Source organism: Netta rufina (genome assembly GCF_964035555.1).
Source record: "Netta rufina genome assembly, chromosome: 15".
In the NCBI taxonomy this organism is placed as follows: Eukaryota; Metazoa; Chordata; class Aves; order Anseriformes; family Anatidae; genus Netta; species Netta rufina.
Window position 1 is genome coordinate 14,821,745 of NC_140138.1, and position 14,057 is coordinate 14,835,801.

At 45.9% G+C, this 14,057-nt stretch overlaps 1 protein-coding gene across 1 annotated transcript; it reads right to left on the bottom strand.

Moving 5' to 3' along the window:
• Window positions 1-877: 877 nt before the first annotated feature.
• ATP5MF (ATP synthase membrane subunit f) lies at window positions 878-2,482 on the bottom strand. Its single transcript, XM_084296013.1, has 4 exons — window positions 2,443-2,482; window positions 2,239-2,346; window positions 1,384-1,500; window positions 878-1,042 (listed from the first exon to the last, which is right to left on the bottom strand). The coding sequence occupies exons 1-4, from the start codon at window positions 2,456-2,458 to the stop codon at window positions 1,014-1,016; spliced, it is 270 nt and encodes an 89-aa protein (XP_084152139.1). The 5' UTR covers window positions 2,459-2,482; the 3' UTR covers window positions 878-1,013.
• Between the last annotated feature and the right edge of the window lie 11,575 nt (window positions 2,483-14,057).

Here is a 14,057-nt window from a genome sequence, read left to right on the forward strand (position 1 = left end):
GTGTCTAGCTCCCTTTCCCATCTAGTCCAGAGAAGTTTAAGGTCTTCGCTCCCTGAACTGCTGTTTTTGGAAACTGAAAGCCTTCCTGTTACTGATAAAGCTCAAGAGATTCTTTGTATCCCGTAACAAGTGGTTTTCATTCTTGCTCCTATTGACAGAAGCACACTGCAGGTCCTACCTGCAACACCCAGCTGGTCACAAGCTTCAGCAGGTAGTGCTGTGGCACTCGGGTGCCCTCGCTTGAAGTGCACAAGGAAGCTGAAGGACAAATACACAGCTGCTCTTCTAGCTTGCATTTGTACACGTACTCTCACCCCTGCCTTTAAGTCAATAAGCAAAGATTTTCCTTTTTTTTCATGGACTTTCATTATATTAGTGGTCTTTGAGGCTTATACCCACTCAGAATAACATTCCAGCTTCTCTTAGTAAGGAAAGTAGCTGGAGTTTTGATAGGCTAACAGAGGTAACAAAGCTAAAACTGATCTCAGAAAGTGCTCTGCAGTGGAAAAATTGTTCTAATACCTCCAGTCCCAAGTGACAGCCAGACTGTGAATCAGAAATACACAGCCACAAGAAGAAGCCTCTTAAAGCTCAGGTATTCTTTCAAATTAAAATATATCCTTTTAGCTAGCTGTCCAATCAGTAACACTTAGGTCATTAGAAGTAAAAAAAAGTATTGAATTGTTTCTTATCACATAGTTAAGGATGAATCAATATCAATCAGCTGTAGTAATTTTCCCAGTTCATATTGCAGCCTAGATAGCACACCGACCATTCTCCAGCCATCTCTGAACTTCTCGAGGGACGTAAAGCTGAGAAGACAAACCCACACAGTACAATTAACAAGCGAGTTAGGAGAGTCTCAGCTCAGTGGGTGTAAAGTGTACGCACTTTATTATTGGTCATAATAGTACAGAGTTTGTTATGAACAGTTCTGATGTCTCCTGTTGGGTAACTGTTCCAGTAGCCAAGTCTAGTCAGGAGCTGCACCTTCACTTTCTGAAATTCATGCCTCAGTGATACTTCCTGCGACGGTCGTGCTCTGTATCGATGTAAAACAAGTCAATTTTACTGAAGTCACAAGAAAAATAATACTGAAACTACAGGAAAGAAAGCACTCTACAAGAAATTTAAGTGCAGTTTCTAAGCACCATCAGGTCAGACAGGCAAGACAAACACTTTCTTCATCACACTAAAATATTGGCTATTTAATAATCTATTAAAAGTTATTCAGGTGCTCTAGAGCTGAACAAGCTTTGCCTGCCCACAGACAGTCTCAGATTGCAGTGGCAATGGTTAGCACAGTCTTTCACTTAATTTTAATTGCCCCAAGCAACCTTCCAAGCTGCCCTGTGCACACTCAGCCATACAGCATTTACTTACTCAAGTGACTGTAGCTCCACATGTAGCTGATGACAATGTATCCAGCAAGCACCATACTGATACCACCGAGGCCCCCTTTCTTCACATTGATGTATTTATTGTAATACCTCTCATACCCTGTGTAGGAGAAAAGCGGTTTTCATAGCAGCCAGAGGGGCTGTGTACTTTTCTGTGTCAGAAAGAAGCATGCTGGATTCACAGGGCTTCAGGAAAGTGTTTCAGATGAAACATGCAAAGGTCTCAGAATCAAGTCAGAGAAAAGGCAACTGGTGTGTTTGTTAAGCAAAATTAACGTAAAGCTATTTATCATTTTCCCCAAAACATTACAATGACTTTACAAGCTCAAGCTGCTTAGGAATTAATTCATGTTTTAATACTAACATACATGCAGCACATAGATACTTTAATACTTATATATGCAGTACATAGATACTTGCATTTGGTATTTTTAAGTCTGCCTAAAGGGCATATCTGCATCTATAGCAAAGGCATCAGTCAAAATTTTTGCTAAATGATCCATAGGAGCCCTGTGTCCCTACTTATCTTCAGAGAATGTGGTGACCTTATTTCCTCCTTACAGAAGAAGGGTCACTGAAAACAAACCTCTGACACACACAGCCCAGGCGAGCAGCAGGTTTACAAAGGCCAAACGAGGCACTGCGTGAGGCGAGGTTTCAACAACACAAATATTGTGAAGCAGCCCCTGCAGCCTGCCACCGCGAACACCTGCTGCAGCAGCAGGCGACGTTTATGCACACATAAATGCCGTTTATACACCCATAAACGATATTTATACACTCATAAACGACGTTTATACACACTGCCACCACCGCGGCCCCACGGATCCCCCCTTACCTCTACGCAGGGCCCCCCCGATGCCTCCGGGGGTGAAGTCCCTCATGGCCAGCCAGGTGGGCAGCTGGCCCAGCTTCACGTCCAGCAGCTTCATGTCCTTGAGGGGCACTGCGGGACAGAGACAGAGACACAGAAACAGGGCAGGGTCAGGGGCCGAGGGGCCGTGCGGGGGCCGCGGTCACCTTGGCGGCCCGCGGCACTCACCCGGCACCGGCGCCATCTTGTCGCTGCGGCGGGGAGAGGCGGGAACGGGCCGCTGAGGCTCACGGGAAGAAGGTCGGGAGGGAAACGGGGGAGGGGGTGCCGCCATCTTGGGTGTGTCGCGCCCCCCCCCCCCGCCGCCTGCCCTCAGGGGGTGTCATGTCGCGACCGAGCCCGTTGTCGCCGAGTCGCCGTGTTGCCTCCTGAGAGATAGAGAGTGGCCAGCAGTGCGGGCTGCGGGGATAGCCTCGTTTGCCACGGGCACGGGGCTGAGGCCTGACAGTGTGGGGCCCAGAGCTGCAGCCCTAGTGCTGTACACGTTTATTCATAGATAACACACACCTGGGCGTACATTTAAAATATATTGCGTACAGATATACAAATATATATACACACACACGTACAAATATATCCTATTTGTAACAATACATTGCAGGGTGGGTTGTGAGGGGTCGCTGGGGTAAGCAGCCCTCTCATGTGGTCTCGTCAGGTGGAGGAGGAGCCCCAGCCCCTATTTTCCACAGCTTTTAGGTGGAAACACGACGGTTTAGGTGCCAAAACGGCTGCGTGCTCCCATTTCAGTGCCCAGGAAGGGTCCTTCTTCCTCTGGAGGGATGTCACAGACCAAAAGGGGAGGCTATGGAAGGAGAGCTTCAAACCAGAGCGCTGGAGGTGGCCGAGCACCAGGCTGTGCGGGTGAAGCCACCTCCTGCCTCCCCGCAGAGGGCAGGGGGCACCAGAATCCCCTTCACGCCACTCTCTGCCTTTTTTTGGGGGGGCTCTGGTGCCCGCAGACCCCCTTGGGGGCCGAGGGGCACCTGAGGAGCCGGCCCCAGCAGGTGTCACCTGAGGTGCCGGCTCCAGCAGGTGTCACTGGCACGCAGCACAATGCCTCTGCTGAGGGAGGCTGCGAGCCGGCCTGACCTCTAGAGGCTTTATTCAAATCGCATCTTTCTTAATAAAACAGCGTTAGGATTTTGCCATTCGTTGGGCTGGATCCGAAAAGCAAAGTGATACAGCAGTAAACGGGGAACAGGCATCCACCACTCTGTCTGGCGGGTCAACCTCCTAGATATTAAATCTCCATGCCGCGGGGGGCTGTTAGAATGGATCAGAGATGATAAAGACTAAATTAAGGATGCTGAAGGGGGCTTGCGGGGCTCCTACATAAACACCGAGCTCCTGATCTTTGAAGCTTTTACTTCCCTTAGGTCACAGAGTCTGATTCCACATGCTTTCCTCCTGCCATTGCGGGATTCTTGCATTTAATCTGTAGGGTTTGTGTTACCTGGTATTAAATGAGTTGTGGCATGGGACCTCTGTCGTTTCTATATAGATGGTACTCTATTATGCATCCTACTCCAAGGCCGGTCTAGATGTCCAGCTTGTATTTTGATCCTTTATCTTACTGAAATCGATTTATTTACATGAATAATGCTCTCCCGTGACATAAAAATAGAATCAGGAGGAGTAGATTACTGCCTGCTATTTTTCTTTTACTCATTAACAGAAAGTAGGATTAGGAGAATACAGTGTGCCTGGTCACTTAAAGAGAGGGTTCTGAATTTAGTTGCTGTTAAATGAGTTAAAAATCCCTTTATTAAATTATTCTTTATTTTGTTATTGCACTTTATCAGTAACTGTAGTTTTATTGCAGAAGTGTCCCCTCATGAACTACTGTGTGGCCTTTTTACAGTACTTGCATACAAGCATGCTTCAGACTTGCTTCCCTCATTCTTGCAAGGCAACCTATTGTTGTAAATAGGATTACTCATGCAAGGCAGATTAACTCACCTACAGGAAAAAAGCCAATGGCAGGTGCTTCATTTTAAGGAGTTCCCTGCAGAGTAGAAGAGCACACAGAGTTGTTCAAACTGCTTATAGCAAGGCCTGGGGAAGTGTGATTTGTTACGCTAGGAATGGAAGTCCATAAAAAGGATACAACTCCAAAGCAATTAGGGACAGCAGTGTCCTAAACCTTGGCCTGAACTGCCCACTCTGGTCAACTAAGGGAGACAAGTCCTTCTCTTTAGGCTATTTGAATTCCAAACCAAGCAGTAAGAGTTAAATGGTACAGATGTGTGGGAGGTTTTGCAGCATGTTTCCTCCCTTTGACCTCTGCTCCTGGCCAAAATTCAAGGTATTGTTGGTTGATCCACATTGGAGGAGGCGAGGTGATGAAGAAAGGTATTTCTGATGTATTTCTGTTTACTTACAAGAATGCCCACAGCCCTCCTTTCCTGAACACAGAAGAAATCACACAGTTGAGAGCTAGTTTCCTTGCTTATAGCTCCACACCTGTTCCAGGCAGCATCATGACCCCGTAGCCCTCTGTTTCTTGTATTCAGTCCAGGTTTTGTATCAGTGATTATTCAGGCTGTTTGGAGTTTCCGTTCCCTGACTGTTTCAGCATGCTCTTTCTGTCTCCTCCTCCACCTGAACCATATTGTCCATCCACACAAAACCTTCTTTCCTTTTAACATCCTACCCGAGAACTGTCCCCTCAGAGCCTTCAGGTACTTGAGCAATCTTGCATTGTGGGTGGAAATACGGACTTAATGTCTCCTTCAGCTACCCTAAATAAAGAATGCAGTTAAATATACCAGTTTCAAGAAGGTTTAACCCAACCTATAAAAATAAAAGCCTAATGGACTGTTGCCCTGAGGTTTTTTCATCTTGCTGAAGACCCCTCCAGAAAATGCTGTGAAATTTATAAGTAATGGCATGGAAATAATAGGGAGTACGTCATTCAGAAAAAAAAAAGGAGAAAAAAAAAAAAAAAAAGAAGAAGAAAAAAAAAGTATTTTGCAAAGGACGTCAATAAATATGAAAGACTCTTCCTTTTTCCAATGGCAAACATAACACATAATATTGCCTCTTCCATTCCAAAGATTTAGTTGTGGGCTGAAAAGTTAAGTAACACTCTTCATTAAAGTTGCCAAAAAAAGAGAAACAAAAAACATAACACAACCTCCCTTGGAATATAAGATCTTAGAGGCTGGAATCATATTTTCATTGTGTGCCACCCTTTGAAAATTAAGGGTCTCACCTGGGACTGGTGGTCAGTGATGTTATAGGAACATGCAGACACTATCCATAGGTGTATAAAGTAGCACAGAGTGGCCTTCAGGAAGGTCAAGAGACGAGGATTTACCTAACTGATCCTACGCCCACTCAAACTGATGACAAAGCACCCAGTGCTTTTAATAAAGGATCAAACCTACACAAGTGGACAGATAAAGTTCTGAAACATGCGGTTTGGCATAGGATGCCTCTTGGCTCCTAAACATTTATTTCCATCTGGTGTCTTCCCACTCTCACAGGTTAGGCGGCTGCAGCCACCAAAGAGAAAAAGAAATCACGGGCTACAAGCACTTGCAGAAGCTCAAGGGAGAGATGCATGTTTTATTAACTGGTAATTTGGAGAAAAAGTACAGGCATCTCAGGTGGCCTGATCCAACCTGTTATTTTTGAATTGTATGAGCAGTTTGATGTTTGGTACAGCTGCTCTGCATAGGCCTCAACCTCATTCATCCAAAAATGTGCTTGCAGTGGAAAACAGGCTGCTGAGATGAATAGGATGAGAAATGGGTGTGGAGTATGGAATCTCTTCCATGGCCAGACTTCCTCAGGAAAACGAATTCCCTTGCACAGATAATAATACCTAGGGATTGACCCAGCAAAAGCAGTTGAGAGAATTAACCTATGACTGTAAGCGGATTGCTTGCTCTGTGTTATTACAGAGCCATTTTCCATAGTCAACCTCAAAACACTTTGCAAAGGAGATTGCTTACCAATAATTAACAGTTCAACATGCACATAGCTCTTTTCTCCTTCACAGCACTTAAGTATCAATGCATCTTCATGCTTCTCTGAGAAGATGTGTAAGTTAATGTTATGATTATCTTTTTAAATGGGGAAATTTAAGCCCTGTGTTTGGAACCGGGGAGGGGTTTTCCTCCTTCCTCCTTTGGTCCTGTCTTTCTAGCCTTTGCTTGTATCTGGTGTCAGTTGCAGAAGTACCTAGTTTTGTAGGTCTTTGATCAGCCGTCTGGTTAGCTAAATTTATACCTGTGGGGAGATAATTACATGCTATCAGTAGTAAAGTGTAGTAAAATAATTTACGTTAATTAAAACACTTGCAAAGCCAAAGCAGGAATTCTCACTAAGATAAATCTGCTGCAGCGACAGCTGTATCTGAGGCTGCCTGCTTCCTGTACACAAACATGAAAATAAAACCAAGGACCAGTGAAAATCAGTTTCTTCATGCTGAAAAGAGGAAAGAGGTGTACCCACTGGGAGAACCATGGTGGTATCAATCCCAAAGAACACATCCCATCTGTGCAAGCAGAGCTGCATTCATGAGCACCATGTGTGAAGAACCTCAGCTTACTAAAGTGCCCATTTTGGGCTACAGGTGAATGGCCCAGAAGCACAGCTGTATGAACAGGCCTCATATTTTCTGGGAAAGATTTGGAGACCAATTAAATAATGTGAGAGAGGCTTAAAAAATCACCTTGCTACCATCTTTGAATCCACCATCACTTCCTCCAGCACAATCCATGTACTTTTCCTTTCTTTCTTTCTTTCAAGATGCTGGCTTGCATCTTGGAAGAAGCTCAGTGAGGGAGCTAAGCATCTTCTGAGAAGACACTAAGAAATCAGGAGGTTTGTGGGGTTGCAAGGGGCGAGCCCCAGCTCAGCCCCCACCAGTAAATTGTCTGTCACTGCACTGCAGATTAAAAGCCCAGGCCTTTCAGTCTGCTGCTTGCACATCTGGAGAGTTAGCCCAGGCTTCTTTCTCCAATAAATCTCTAATAAAGAGGGTGCAGTCACCATTACAGGACTCACGGCTGTGTTTGTTAGTTGGTGAGGTGGTAAGATACTTGCCTACTGTTATAAATGGCGGAGCGGAGACTCCCGGTGCACCCAGCGCTGTTTGCTTACCTCTATTCCTTTATATCCTTTAATAAATCCTATTTTTCATTTAATTCTAATTTGAATCCTGAGCCATTTATAACACTACCTACTCCCACTTTTCTCAGTGCTGCTCTGGGGTGCAGAGCGGATGCACATCTTTCTTTTCACCATTCTCTCCCCACACATATCTCTGTGTTTTTGCTGTCATGCTTTGCTCCCAAACGAGCGACGCCTTGCACCCCTTTCCTGACTTGCACCGGCTCAGATTCCAGCTTTTTGCAAGGTAGTGGAAGTGGCACAACCGATCTGTCTAATCGGGCTTGCCCAGTGGGCCTGTTATCCCATACGCTCGGCGAGAAAGGAGCTTAAAGCCAGGGTGAGGAAGAGATTCCTCTCCAAAGATCAGCTAAGAGTCGGGTGGGATTTCAGCCCTGCGACTCTGACATTCAAGCAGGTCACGAGGGCACCCCCGTCCCCCTCCTGCTCTGTGACCTAGGGGGGGACTGCGAGCAGCAGGGACAGGGAGCCAAGCTGGAGCAGGCAGCGCCTGAATATATTTCATTTCAGGGTGACCTTTAACAGGTGTGGATTTACTGATGGGGAGGGGAGAGGGAAGTAAGCGAGGGATTAAGGGGACTTTACCCTGCCTCCCCTTTAAGCAGCAGCTTGCACAGCATTCCAGCACTGCGAGAGGCAGTTTGTGGCTGCGTGGCTTTATGTCTTCTGCCTCCCTCGGTCCTGGCCAGGGTTGTAGTGCCCCTTTTTTTTATTTTTATTTTTTTTTAGCAGTGCTGGGGATTCAATAGGTGGCATACTTCTTGCAGAGACAAGGCGTGCCGTGCTGCAGGTGTCTCAGATGTAAACCTGAGGTCTGGGGGGGATCACTCTTTTTCTGCAGGAGCTGGGATTTAAGCTGCAGTGGAAGCACATAATTCAGGCAAACACAAGGTGTGCGGTGCATTCCCTGGGTGACTTTGCCTGGAGTCTTCTCTTCTTGTCCTAGAGCTGCTGCATGCTGTTGAACAGCTGCTTCCCTCTAACCCAGTGTCTGCTGCCTTACAGTGATGGATTAAAGCAACTCTCCTTTTCCTTATCCCTCTCCAAGGGGAGCTGTAAAGTTTAATTAATTACATTGTGTAAAACATGATGAGATTCTTGGATGATAAATGCTATACAAATGTAGAGTATTTTTTAATGAGCGCTCTATGACGGCTGCAACAAAATGCTTGTTTAATCAAACCGATCTGAGCTGCAAAATATCCTCGCCCTGCTGCTACCAAGCAGAAACGATGCCAAGCAGTCTGTCTTTCATGGGCTATTTGGTTTGAGGGTCCCAAGGCATTTTCCAAAATTTTAACAAATTAAAAGGCACAGCCAATACGTGTATATATATTTATATGTATTATAGATTTTTCCTTTTGTGTATGCAGCTTAGATTATATAACAATACCACTTAGCAACAGGGAAGGGAGAGATCAGTTCGCAGAGTGGTGAGATGTCACGGCTGTGTGGCAGGGGGATGTGTGCCTGCTCTGGTTCTGCCTGGCCGTGTCAGGCAGCAGAATGCTGGCACCACGTAGTTTGTGTTTTACAAGTTTCCCACAACTGTGGGGATGTGAAATCAGTGTGGCTGCAGCTTCTCTGGTGCTCCCTCCTAAGCAAACTGGGTTAAAATTAAGTCTGGGAATGCCCGTCTTTGTTGCACACTGCAAAGTAAACCTACCCCCCAAAACTAAAGGTAGTTTCCATAATGAAAATTGCAGCCTGCCGTAATTGCGAGCAGAGTGCCATTTACTTTGCTGCAATTTGGTCAGGACAAAGAGAACAATTTCTTGAGCTAGAAGAGCTGCCTTGGGCTACTTGGTGGCTAGATCTTCAGCCTCACACTTCCTTCTGAAGGCTGTTTCTGCTGTTACCAGACTGTTAAAGTGTCATGTCAGCAGTGAACAGAGGAGAGATACTACTTGAAGAAACACAACACAGTCTGGAAGAGAGGCAGTCTACAGATTTCCATCTAATGACGATACAGCCCAGTTCTACCCAGCCTTTGGGATCCAAGCGTGCTCTAAACACAACCTGCTATGGTGTCTGGCACTGGTGTTGTAGGATTGAAATGAGGACAGCAACCAGTCAGAGCCCCCTGAACTTCATCTGCACTGCTGTTTCCTGAAAGCTGCTACTTTGCAAAATTCACCTGTTCTGGACCTTTTATAATCTCTTTTATAATCTTTTGGTCATCTAGAGTTTTCATGAAGGAGAGAAGAGAAGGAGAATGGCCTTTATGCAGGCACCAGCTGGTTGTGCCAGGAAGGATAAAGAAGACACAAGAAATGAACTGTTGAACTCCTGGTGAGATGAGAGGGGTGAGTGAGACATTTTAGGGAATAACCAACCAATCAACGAATCTCCCAAGCAAGTTCTCTTTTCTCATTATAAAGCAAAACCATAGTGGCAGAACTGTAGGACCATTCTTCAGAAGATTTATTGCCCTGGAGCATCTGCTTGGAAAAACTAAGTGCCGAGAAGAGCAGAAAATTGGAAGTAGGTTGCACAATCCACAAGTCCACAAAGTTCTTGGACCTGGTGTGGAAAGACAGCGCTGGCTCCACCTTGTAAAGCTTTCTAAGTCCTGGGAGAAGAACCACTGTAGTTTGATTACAGCTGATGGAGGTTTTGTCATTCACTGGTCCAGATAGTAACAGCCGCCCAGAGCGCTGCTGTAACCAGTACGGAGGAAAATACCTCCCAGTGCTGTGATGGATCTGTGACTAAGATCTGTGAGTCAAATGAACTTCTGTGAGCTGTTGGAGTTTACAGGACCTCTGACAAGAGAGGGGTGCCTATGTTTCCCGCCTGTGAACATATCTCATTACAGCCCTCTGTATGTACAGCATTTTCTCAGAAACCAGCCTCAGGGACAATTATACATTAATAGCTACTTCTTTCAGAAGCAGCCAGCCCTGCTCCTGAGAAACAGCTATTTTCAGGCAGTCTTGTTCCTGAGGAACTGCTATTTTTAGTGAGTTCTATTTCTGAGGCAAAAAAAAAAAAAAAAATTAAAAAAAAAAATAAAAAATGAAGAAGCCATTTCTGTATCCCTCCACCATGGCCCAGACCCACTGGCTGTGGTTGGCTTGCACTTTGCAGTAAACATTTCCTCTGTACATCTCAGCAGCTTGAAGAAAGTGGTTCTCCAGCCATTAAGGAAAGCAGCAGCCTGAGCCGGGGCTAATTATGCAGGGAGGGCTGGTGGGAGGCAAAGCCGTGCTCACATGGTATAGATTCCATTAGAACGAGTGGGGAGATGTAATGGGGCTCTCCTGGGAGATGCAGGACTTTTAGATGCCTAATTTGGAAGTCCGTTCTGGTATCCATTTTCAACATCCCAAGAGAAATGATTAATCCTGTACTCCAGGTTTCTCTGAATCAGTTTGTAGCTGTAGTAAATATGGGCTGAACATGATAACGTCACTGATGCTGTGGATAAATGACTTGAGGCAAGAGGCGCTCAGGTTCTGTGGCCATTAACTCGCTGTGTACAGTCATCTGGCAGCAATTTCGACTCAGGAATCTGCAGCTGAGATAAAAGAGGCTCTGTCAGAGCTGAGGAATGCGGTGTTTTGCAATACAAGTATCTAATATGCCGAGGGCCCCGTAAAGGCACCCCAGAAATGCTGTGTTCTCATTCCTGCAGCATCCCAACAGCATGGACCCGGAGATCTTCCATATGTTCTTGCGGCCATGGCCTTTCAAGGGGCTTTTGGTAAATGCAACCACATGAAAATTCCAGTAATATCTTCTTGTTATCACAGATTTAACGCAGATACTGGTGTCCTGACACAAGGTTGAAGTGGTGGTTCTCACCATGCTGAGGCAGTCCCGAATTTCAGCAGAGCCTGTGCAATTCATCTCAGGTGTGTTATGATCTCTTCCCCGCAGCTTTGTCTGCCTCTGATGGGTAACACATTTGGAGGACGGTGGCATCAGCAAAGAAAATACGCTGGAATCACGTCTTGTCTATCCTAGTCGGTCTTCCCTTGGCAGGGTGCAAGGATTCAAGGAGAAAGTCAGCAGCTTGAGCTGCTGAGCAGGGTCACAGCCGCAGTGAAAAGAAGCTGCCCACCCTTGCTCCGGCACCACTTGCTCAGGGGCTGCTCTAAAGGCTGCGGTGTGTGTGTGGTCTGAAGGTCACTCCTTCTCCGAGAGAAGCTTTTCTTTCCTCTCCGAGTGGGAAGGGGAGGCTGTTAACGTTCAGCGTGGTAAGCAGTTTCCCTTCGCTCTTGCGCAGGCAATACTGATGAATTCGTTCTCTAAGTGAGGATTATTTATCTTGTTTCTAACCCCGTACAAGAGAGGAACTTGGTTGTGTTTGTCCTGGAAAAACAAACAATGACCCCCCTTCTTTTTTCTTTCTTTTTTTTTTTTTTTTTAAATACCCCTTGTATCCTCCCATCTCCAGGAAAAGTCATTATCTCTGGACAGCTTCTTGAAACCCGCTTGCCTTTGTATTCTGGTCAGAAGCAGAGCTCTGTTCAAAGTGCGAGTGAGCGGTGGCTGCTTTTATCACGACGAGAGCCCATTATTGGCACTTTTCCTTTTTTACTGCTTCACTAGAGAAAGGCAGGGAAAAAAATGGGACAGAAATCTAGGAAAGGAAGGGTAATTTACAGTTCACAAAGGAGCAGTAAAAATTAATTAGCTGTCTGAGGATCCATTCCAACCTGGGCCGTGGAGCTTGTGCCAGCTCTTTGCATCACATAAACTGTCTGTGCTGTGCTAGGCTGCCGAGACCAGGCTTGTGCTGTGAAATTAGGGCTCTTTGCTGAGCTAGGAGTCCTTTGGGGCATGCAAAATATGTATGCACACCTAATTTGGTGTGCCAAGGAGACATGATGGTGCATATAACTCAGGTCATTACATGCTCAACTGGCTACTTATGACATTCACTATTAGTTGTCACAGTAACTGCTCATGTAAATTACAGATGCACTTATCCACATAATTTAACACTAAGCTCCTTTGAAAATCGAGGCCCAATTCCTCCTCCTTTTCCATGTCGGTGTCTGCATGAATGAAACACACTTTACACACCAAAACCCTGTGGTCCTGTTCCAAAAGGGGACAGAGCCCCACGGGGACTGGAGATGTGACCAGACACTGGCCCAGCTGGGCTACGGGCCAGTTTGGTGCTGCTGCAGGATGCAGGCACTGAGCGACTTCAGCATCTTGCCAATCGTGTTGCCAGCCCTCCAGTCAAGCCTGAGATCCCCACCTGGAGAAAGAACTTCACAAATCAGAAATGTCCTAAATTGGATCCTTTTTTGGTGCATAATTTTCAAAACTGTAATTTCCATTTGAGAACTATTTGTCCTGATCCTGAGCGTCAGCTGAACTCGTTTTTTTTTTTTTTTTTTCGTGTTTTTTTTTTTTTCCTGTAGTTTAATTTAGGCAGCAGATGCCATCAGAATGTTAATGCCTTCTTAATTCTCACCTACATGCTTTTATTCTTATTAATTTGTTATCTGGGGCTTTAATATTCTATTTTTTTTCCTACTTTGATCAGTTGAAATAATTTGATGGCAGCATTTCAACAGGGCTTGTGATGGGAAAGTGGGTAATGGTGCATCACCAGTGTATATTGCTGTGTATCCTGCAGCGTGCTCAGCTGTTGTACTGTGAGAGCATGAATCATGTGAGGTTTTTAGGTGATTATAGATGAGGCCTTACTTATCCCTGCTGTGAATAACCAGAGAGGGAACAAGCTCATGGGGACTGTTTCCCTAGCTGAGGATTTTGCCCAGTGCAAGCTCAGGGCTGGCTACGCTGCGATCCAGGAGCGTGATCCTAGCCCATGGAAGTGCAGCTGAGCTTGCATTCAGCTGCCTGGTCACAGTTTTTTGGAGGTTTTGTCATCGCCCTTAAACCATTGGTACGAGTAGGTGATGGAGGGGCACCCACAGGTATCCCAGTCTCAGATCAGGGATGGTGCTTCCTGAATGAGAGCCACAGGGATGGCAGCAGAGGGTGGGATTCTCTCTGCTCTTGTTATTTAGGGGATGGAATAGATTTCTTGGGTTATCCCTGAGACTTTCTGGTAAAAGTATGGGACCGGTTTTCATTTTACTCCACCAATACTGTTGCAGATACCAGATGGCAGAGCAAATGCCTCTTTTCTTGGGATCCTACCTATAGGATGAGGGGTGTAGAAAGTTGGATTTTAGGAGGGTTACGAGCAAGCTTTTGAAGGTGGGTGCTCAATGAGAAATGGCCTACATTGGGTTCCCAAACATGTCTGAATAAATTTCCAATCCAGATGTACCTTACAGACAACTCAATAAGTGGCTAGTCTGTGAGTTTTGGGGCAGTATTTGTGCTCCAAGCCAGGCAAATGTTAGCAATTCTGTGTGCTCAGAACTGCTGATTGTGTTCACCGGAGCACGGTGACTCCAGGTCAGAGCTTGCTCAAGTACAGGCAGCCTGAAGGGTGACTGAAATGGTAACAAGCTTGTGGAGGGAAATCTGTGCCTTCAGACCAAAGATTGTACGAGGCAGAGGCCTGCATCCAACTGTACCCAACAGCTGCAGTCCAACAGTTTGGTGGGAAACATCTGAGTAGGGTGAAACTGTGGCTTTCATTCGGGCAGACGTAATCCATCTGCTGGTGGGATCAGGGATGGGACAGCTCTGGAAAACTGGGA